General features: G+C 32.5%; 2 protein-coding genes across 2 annotated transcripts; one reads left to right on the top strand and one right to left on the bottom strand.

The window, feature by feature from the left end:
• Positions 1–693: 693 nt before the first annotated feature.
• LOC100806479 (uncharacterized) lies at positions 694–2553 on the bottom strand. The gene has a single exon (XM_003554662.5). It carries the CDS (start codon positions 1850–1852, stop codon positions 959–961), a length of 894 nt encoding a protein of 297 aa, XP_003554710.1. The 5' UTR covers positions 1853–2553; the 3' UTR covers positions 694–958.
• Positions 2554–8059: 5506 nt separating this feature from the next.
• On the top strand, positions 8060–9297 carry LOC100780249 (uncharacterized). The gene has a single exon (XM_003553706.5). It carries the CDS (start codon positions 8212–8214, stop codon positions 9148–9150), a length of 939 nt encoding a protein of 312 aa, XP_003553754.1. The 5' UTR covers positions 8060–8211; the 3' UTR covers positions 9151–9297.
• The last annotated feature ends 593 nt before the right edge of the window (positions 9298–9890 follow it).

The following is a 9890-nucleotide window of genomic DNA, read 5'->3' as shown; positions in this document are numbered from 1 at the left end:
ACTTCTTTCATATAAGTTTTGAAACTGAAATTGCAGACTTAAGGTCTTAAGAAGACATTATCATTGTTAATAACTATTAAGTTTAATCTTGCTGCAGAATTTGGATTAAAGGATCAACAGACTACAAGGCTAAAAAATGATATTTATATAATATCTCATCAGGTTGAGCAGCAGAAAGATTTTGTTTTGACAACAATGATTCGCAAGCCATGGCAAGCTGACAGTTGTCTTCGGAGAGTAAACTAAAATGATATTTGGCCAGAATCTCATCAAATTTACTATTTATTATCAGACATCAAAGTAGATAGGCAATTCTATTAAGGCAAAAGAATTTCATATTCATGCCCCATGCATAGCACATAAGTATAAATCCTCCATATAATAGCTTCATCATCTCAATTCCCTGAAGTATAGAAGAAAGAAAGTCTCTAATGGTTGCTAAATAAAGAGTTTTGACATTCATTGTAATTTGGTGATCTTCCATTCACTCACAACCTTCCTATTCAACCTCAGCTCCACTAAGCTTATTAGTTATTACATGTTGTGGCCAAAAATATTTGTTGTGCTTTCCTAGTAACTTGAATTACCCATTTGGAGTAACAGCCTTACATATTTGATGAAATGAATCCGCAATGCTAAATGTTAAAATATATGACAACCCTGAACAGGGAATTGTAAGTATACACTCACTGATTAAAAGAGAAAGATGTAAACTTTGTATTTTTAGTAATATGAACCATAAAGTTAACACTTGAAGACAAATGTACAGCAATTTGGGGGAAAAAAGTCTCTGGTTTGTTCAAATAGCTCAGCTAAATTGAGGACATGAATTTAATAAGGGGAATGAGAGAAACATAAGTACTCATTTTTACTCAACAATGTTTAAATCACATGGTCGATAAATCAAAACTCACTGAGAGGTCTGTTAGTACTCAATATGTGATGGATTTCTACATATCTACTGGTTCTTCCAAGCATACAAAATAAGAGAGAAACTGAGACCCTGCAATTTGGTCTCAGGAAATCTCTCGGAGAAAGACCATGCCAAATCAGAAGGTGGTTGGCTAGCCCACAACTTGTCCGCTGCGGAGAGGCATGTCCTGAACATAAAGACCGCATTTCCAAGGGATGTACCAAAGAACCAATTATGAACATCCCAGAAAACTTCCACTGCAAGGCCATCTACCAGGATAGTATGATTCCCCCTGAACTTCCATCTCAACCGCTTCACTTGCATCACAGTTTTGCTGTCTATGCGAATTACAAGGCTCGGATCACCAACACTTGCAGTGTCACACTCAATCACAAGATCATGAATTGGGCCATTGTCACAAAACACAGCCTTGGTACCATGCAACTTCTTACCAAAAACATGTTCTTTCTTGGCAACCAACACTGCATTGTGGGGTAATGGGTTGGCATTGGTCTTCTTGAAAGCTTCTTTCCTCAAATCCCCCAGAAGAAGTACCATTTGTCCATCCACGACAGCTCCAACATAAAATCCCCCCAGAGGTTCCGGCCCAGAACCAAATTTAGCCGAAGAAAGGTCCCAATACACATCAACTTTACAAGAATGAACCTCTAGACTCTTGCAACCTCTCCTCTTGGAAAACCCCCACGGTTTGATATCCACCTTACAAAGACTCTGGCTTGATGAATCGTCGATCCCAACGCCAAGGCCTTGCCCCATCAGATTCTTACTCCACGTGACAGTAATCAGGCAGGAAATACCGCCAATCCTGCATTGATAAACACAGGTAACCACATTCTGGGCACTTTTATTAGCGCTTGAAGACGAAGAATCCGCCACTTGAACTCCATTTTCACCAAAACAAGAAGGAAAATCCTTCATTTTCTGCTGCAATTCAATTCAATTACCAAGCTTTTTCCCTCTCAGGTTTTTCAACAAACAGATGGGATCCAGATTTGAAGTGGACAAAAACACTCACTCAGAAACAAGGGGAAACTCACAAAAAACAAGTTGGGACAGACCCTTACCTTAACTTGATCAGAAAAACCCATCAAGGAATGGTTTTCAATATGGAGTTAGAACCCATGAATCCAAATTGAGAGAAGAGAGAGTGTGGTGGGTTCAAGACAAATATAGAGAATGTGGAGAGTAAAACAGCTCAGAACCCAGAGAGAAACAGACAAAAAAGCACACTTCTTTCACTGTCAATGTCTCTGCGTTACTAACGATTGAAATTTTTTAAGGGAAAAAAATAATACCCAAAAGCCAAAAAAAAAAAAAAGGCACAATAGAATATAACATAAAATGAAAAGAACCTTACGATGGCGACGCAAAGAAGCAAAATAACGGAAGTGAAGAGAATGGAGAAGAGGGGACACTACTACGGAAGAAAACGGAAACTGGGTATTATTGGTGACCGGCGAACGAAGGTTACTCATTCAACACTCATGACGAAATGTGAAACCAAAAAAAGGTTCCATTTTATACTGTGGTGTGTGTTTTTCTTTTTTCTTTTTTCCCTTTTCCAGTGAGACCAAGCTTTTACCTGACACGAAGAGGAGAGGCTTTTGTTAACTGCTGCGTCTTCGTCAAGAAATCCAATGGGATACTGTTCATATGTACTATACACGTAAATTCTAGTCAATGTATTCCGAATAAATACTCATTTTCAATCTTTAAAAGTATAAAATTGTGACAATTGGTCTTCAAAAATAAAATAAAAAATCAAATTTAGTATTCAAATGGGTAAAAAATATGATAAAATTATTACAATTTAATCATACATCCATTCCTAAGTATTACTCACCTATTTTAAAATAATTATGATCCTAAATTATTTTATATTAAAATAATTATCATCCTAAATTATTTTATACAAATAAAAAAGATGATAAATATAAAAGAAAATAATAATTTTATAAAAATTAATCTTATATTATCATTATAATTCATGATTAACATATAAGAAATATAAATGATAAAAAATATTAATGTTATAAAAAATTAAAATAATAATTATTTTAAGATAAATTTTTTTACACAATAAATATAATGAGAGGAAAATAATATAATTTAATAATAAAATGATCACATAACATCAATCTATCACACTTTTTTGTATTTGTAGTTTAAAATTAATTTTTTTTATTGCCAAAGTAAATATTTACACATGTATTGTCTTGTCTTTCATCTTTTATATATATATATTAGTTTTCATTCGTATTTTTATATAGAGTTCAATGTGAGAAATAGAATTTGTTTTTGAAAGAAAAAGATAAATAGAAAATAAAAAAAGTCTATACATATATTGATTTTTTTTATATTTTTTAGTTTAATTGTCATGACATGTAAAAAATAAAATTTTATATTTTTAAAAATTACATCATGTATTTTATTTTATTTTTGATTGGGGCAGTTCCAATATACTACATTAAAACCGTATTTAATAATATTTGAGGCCTTTCCATTCCATTATTTTCTATTATAATTAAACAGTAAAAAATAGTTTTATATAACTTTTAAAATAATTACTATATAAATTAATAAACTAAATTAAAATTTGTGGGTGATAATCTAGTTTTTTTCAACTATTAAAAGTATTTTAATTATATTACTTTTTTAATACTACTCTTATGAAATTATTATTTTTATCACAAAATCTATTTTAATATTTTTTTATTTCACTGATTTTATGTGTTATTTTCCATTAACTTGTTATGCAAAGTTAAATTACTCATTTGATCCCTATTTATTTTTTTGGTTTTTTTAGTTCTTACCGTTTATATTTTAATTCTTTTTTTATCCCTATAATTTTGAAAGTGATTTTTTTACTTCTATTTTAATTCTCTTTTAGTTTTTATGGTTTGAAGTGATTTTTTTAGTTCCTATACTTTATATTTTAATTTCACTTTAATCCTTACCATCAAAATATGAGTAAAATTATAATTAACTATTAATAAGTAATCCATAACTAATTTATTGTAAGATAATTTGTAATAAAAAAATAATTGATAATTTATAATTAATTTGTAACTATTTTTTTATATTATTTTATAATAAGGACTAAAAGATTATTAAAATACAAATTATAAGAACTAAAAATATTATTTTAAAATTATAAAGACTAAAAGAGAATTAAAATATAAAAGATTAAAAATAACACTTTTAAATTACAAGACTAAAAGATAATTAAAATGTAAATTGCAGAAATTAAAAAAACTTACTTTTAAATTATAGGAGATGAAATAAGTAATTTAATCTAATGTAAAATTATAAAGATTTTTCGATCAAACACGGTTGACGTGGACCCGTAAGCTCGTGGAAATGCCAAGCACCATCTCACGCAGGCATTGGAATAAGGATTGCGTGCTTAACATGCCTTGTCATTAGGAATCAACGATATTGGTTACTTTTAGGTTATTTGAAAATTTTAATTTTTAATACTTTTTACTAACACTTTTAAATATGTTTTTCTATTAATAAAAGTACAAATCTATATTACCTAATTATTCTTTCATTTGTAAAAAAAAAATCATTCCCCTTTTTTTTTAGTCAATCATTATACCAGTAAATAATGATAAAATAAAATAAAAATACCTTTTAAAATTAAATTTTTAAATGAAGAAATAAACTGATTTATTTTAATTTAATTTCCATGAATTATTAAAATTTATAATAAATGTAAATTTAAATATTATAAAATTCAACCATCTTACTATACATCAATATTTATAATAAGAAAAGCAAGAATGCAGCACTCTTCAAAAATTTATACATTAGTATGTTTAAATTAAATTCAATATTTTTTATTCAAAATGATTAAGGGATTGCATGATATAGATTTTTCTTTTTACTTTTACTTTTAATTTAGACGTGACACATTGTATTATACTACCATATATTTAGTATATTTAGTCATAATTTAACTTCATGTTAATTTATTTTAAAAAAGTATTATTCATTTTTGTTATTAATTACATTTTTTTTTTAATAATATTATTCTTTTAAAGCGTAAACAAAATATGGGAAACAAACATTCTCAATTTTATATCTTCACAAAACTAAAAATGTTCCTCAAAGTAATTTTAATAAAAATTTGTAAAACTTCAAATACATAATAAAAGTTATTCATAGTTTAATTGCTATACACATTGTAAAGATTTTTTAGGCTGCCAAACAATTACAACATATTACATCTATAAAAAGTTTGACTCTTATCTTAATTGATTTAAAAGTCACACATATTATGAATTCTGATGGATGATAATGTAAACAACTTTAAGCTAGCAGTATATATTAATTAAACTCTTAAAAAATATTAGTTGATGTTTTAAATCATTATTCCTTAGATAGGTTCATCTTTCAGTATTTGCACTTCTGTTCAGGCGAAGAAATGTTTCTGACACTTGGAGCAATGAATGCAACGTGAGCACTGATTATTATTTATGATCAAAGTACAATATGCTATTTCATCCGACAATTTTGGAAGGAACCACGTCCTTCATATGGCTTTACACTTTTTGTGAGTAATAATATAATGGCCTGAACATTGAATGCTAAATACTGTTTCTGAATCGAGGTCCTGTATATCAGAAACATCTGAAAAATCAAGTGCATACATTGTCTGAGAAATAAGTAACGTGTTTCAATCAGGGATGCTGGGATTGATTTAGAGTTCAGTTCGGTCAGTCCCTTGAAATAGAGTTAAGGTGTTCAATGGCATCTTATGTTTCAAATGGCTTTGCTGAAAAAATGGTTTTTCTGATAGAATTCTACAGCTAGCATTGATTGATCCATGTAGCTGTGGGATCAGTGGTGTGTGTGATCCCCTTGTTTTCTCTCATGGCAGTCAGATGATTCAAACATAAGTCGGGTATGTAAGTACTTCAATTTTTGTTATATACTAATGTGTGCATTAACATGGCATCTCTGCATCTCTCAACTCGGTCTTCCATTCACTTAATTTAGTTGATTATGTTTTGTGTGTTAGCAGATTCAAATTCAACCATTGTTTTATTTGAAGGACTGAGAAACATAACTCTGGTTGAATTTTCTCTTGTAAGATCAAAGGATTGATACAATTTGACTATAATTGTGTTAAACTATAGAACGAATTATTATATGTTTTCTTTATGTATTCCTAATCCATATAAAAGTGATAGAAATTTGTTATATATGTGTAGTACATAATTGATACGTTTGTATATGTTGAATAAGGTTTTCGCCTCAAAAAGTCTTTGAAATGCCATTCTCATGTCAATCTTGATTTGGTTAAGATACTACAGATAAGACTTGATAATTGTAAGACCTCGTAAAATTCTCACGCGCAATGCTTGTTTTTGGTTAAGAAGACCCAATTAAGAAATTTAAGATTCAAGGTTAGAATAAAGGGATTAGAAGTCAAAGTATTGAATTGGTCTAGAACTAAAATAGTGAGTTTGATCCTCAATTGATTGATAATTACATGGACTGTAAGCATAATTAAATTGCTTGAAAGGAGAATAGAGAAGAATCTAATCTTAACCACTGTTAGTCATTGTTGTTATTTCAATTATGATCTAAGTAATTTATTGTGTTTTGCGTTCTGTTTGTGAATTCTTATTATGCTTTTTTTTTTAAAATCATTCAATATAATATGTCTCTTCCACCTAATTATCAGTTCAAATAGTGATAATTTGGTATTACTTAATGATTTAGTACTTGGACCCAATCCTCGTCCGCACAACACTTAATGTATTTCTACTATGTAATATTACTAGATAACGCCTAATGCACTTTGGAAGGCTTCCTTATCAAGGATATTGACTTTTATTTGTTGTATCGTGGGAAATCTCAATTGGAACATTAGGGCAGAGGGGATGCAAGGGCGCCGCTAACAAGGTCCTAGATCTTGGACATTAGAATGTATATACTCTCAAGTCATTGCCATCGATCCAAATCGGGAACAGGGCTGTAACAAAGAAAGGGTAATTGAGCCTTAGAATTGAAAATTTGGGCCAGCCATAATCAAGAGTATTGTTACTCTTAGGAAGTTCTCAACCATCTGGCCTTTTTCACTAATGTGCATAAGGAGGTTCCACCGTTCAAGTACCTGAGGATGGAGGAACATCTGCTTGTTAGCAAGTGCATGTTTTGTTTTGCTTGGAAAATATTTCAAACCAAGAAAGCTTACCTCGTGTAATTTTTACTCAAATCGTGCTCTAAAATTTCTTTCCTAAAGAAAACAAAAAGTAAAAAAAATACTTTCCGTTGATTTCCAACTCAAAATTCAATTGCTTATCTTAATTCCATTGCTTAAACCAGACTAAGTAAAATGGTGTACTGAATAGCTCCACTGTGAGGATGGTGGCTTTGTTTCTCGAATTTAACCTATATTATTTATATGCGTCTCAATCTTAAGTCTTAACGGTTGATTGATGGGGCATTGATGCACATTTTCTCAGCTTCACCAACTGCACCTTCTCCTAGCAGCACCAAATCCAAATCCACTGTTAACTTAATAGATAGCGTTAAAAATTTACAGAATCACACTGATAGACTACAAGAAGTCCAAGACCACTTGATGCATCTTTTGTTAGTGGACTTATTCTTCGCATTTAATTTTAAGCGGTTGAAAACTTACTGGAGAAAACAAGAAAAGATAGTTACACACTTACTTTTTATTAGAGAGAATAAAGTTGGTGGGATGATTAAGAAGAAAGAAAAAGAAGGGGGGGGGGGGGGGGGGGGGGAGCGTTTTTAATCTCTTTAATTAAAAAATATTTAAGTTAAGAATTAATATTTACTTAAAAAAAAAAAACACTTACTTTTTACTAGGTAAAACTACTAGTGCATCATGAAAAGAAAGCGTGTTTTGGCTGGGGGAAAGAGAAGTGGTTCAGCAGACCCTTTCTTTAGGGCCCTTTTGAGATGGTTGAATTTAGAAAAAGATTGTGATGCAAGAAAATCACCAATTAGTCCCCTGTCCTACTGACTGTGACGAAGACTTGGTAAGTCTGAGTGCAGCACAGCTCACTGGCACATGATAAATTACAGAACCCAAATATAGCCTTGTCAAAGGCGCAAATCAAGGAAACCAAAACATGACCCAATGAAAAGGCCTTGTTTTCTCATCATTTAAAGCACGTTAAGCACTTGACCTTTTTCCAACATAACACAACCCTCCAAAACATTCACTAAGATTAAAATAACACATGATGGTTCGATCAGTGTAGAAGGAGTTGAAGAACAAATTAAACAGGATGATCTCAGGTTGTTTCAGCCAACCCAACACTCCCTCATCAAGCAACATCAGCTACAGCTCCCAAGTGCCACAGAATGTGGTGACATGCACATACCTAACTCAACTATGCAACTCCCCCACTTATCTCACTCTCAGCTGGTCCAGAACCCTTTTCTCCCACTCCCTAACCATTTCAGCCACAGATATATTTTCCATCACAATTTCTCTGAACTCCTCAACCTTCTTCTTCAGAACACGCCATGGCTCAAAATCAATCAACAACCGCAAAATCAAGCTCCACTGGAACTTCACCCGCGCCGAGTTCATTCAAAACTCCGCTGAGCCAGAGTCACGCTTCTACTTGGCAATCTCACACAATGGCAAACTCCAATTCTTTTTGGGCGACCTTGTCCGCGATTTGACTCGGCGCCACAAAAAGCTCGACGTTAAGGCTAACAACGTTGTTGACCCAGTTCTGGTGTCGAGAAGAGAGCACGTGTTCGGAAGAAGGTGTTACGTGTCACGTGCGGTGTTCATGGGGTCGAAGCACGTGATAGAGATCGAGTGCGGAGGGGGTGTGCTGGGAGTGAAAGTGGACGGTGAGACGCGGTTGGTGGTGAAAAGGTTGGCGTGGAAGTTCAGAGGGTACGAGAAGATATTCATCGACGGCGTTGAAGTGGAGTTTTATTGGGACGTGTTGAGTTGGGTGGTTAACAGAGACAGCAATAACGGGCACGGCGTCTTTGTGTTCCAAGTGGGAGATGGAACGGTGTGGCCAGAAATGGTGGGTGCGGAGAAGAAATTAATGAACAAGAGCGTGTCGTCGGCTTCTAGCGTCTTGCAATGGGCAGAGGAGACTAGTGAGTGTGGGAGGACCTCTTCTTCTTCATCCACAAAGTTTTCTGGGACCAATGCCACCGGCTTCTCTTTGTTGCTCTATGCTTGGACCTTTAATTAATTCATTTCATCTCTACTCTCTTCACATTACTGGATTTCAAAGTTTAGATTGGGTTGCAAACAATTATTTTGTTCATATATGTATCTATGTATACCTTTCTTTCATGTTCTTCTATGTATGCACAGATTTCATTATTTCACTTTTATATATAACTAAACTGCAATGGATTGCCTCTTGAAACACACATGATTGGCATAAAATTGAATAACTTTTTTAGTCATCTATCTTTTTATTATTTGTAAGGACAATCCAGTGTTTTGCATTGATAGTTACTGCAGATATATGAAATTAATTCCCTTATTCTAGACAAGAGGAAGGATGCATGATAAAAAAGCCGCAGTTGTCTCACTGCAAAACCTTAAATATGTCCTCTACTCACTGGATTATCTCTAATTACAGAACGTTATCAAAAGAAAAATTTTAATTGGACCGTAGCACTCATACTTCGCAACATAACACAAAATCTTTGTATGTAGAAGTAGAACTCGAAGTGTTTTTCTTGCTCCCATTAAATATGTAATTGCTTGCTTGGTACATTTTTCCGGCAACCATATATTAAATCCGATAAACATACAAAAGTGTGATATTTCATGATTAACTTTAAGTTGGATGAATATGAACGACATTATTAATTAATTATAATATTCGTTAATTAGTTGTGATGATTCTCATCGAATGTTCGTCCCGTTAGGGCCACTGCTTAGGTTACCCCTTGTAAGGGGTTGGCTTTCTGACTTGTG

Source organism: Glycine max, chromosome 19 (genome assembly GCF_000004515.6).
Source record: "Glycine max cultivar Williams 82 chromosome 19, Glycine_max_v4.0, whole genome shotgun sequence".
NCBI lineage: Eukaryota > Viridiplantae > Streptophyta > Magnoliopsida > Fabales > Fabaceae > Glycine > Glycine max.
The sequence above is the reverse complement of the archived record's forward strand: the minus strand, read 5'-3'. Positions and strand labels throughout refer to the sequence as shown.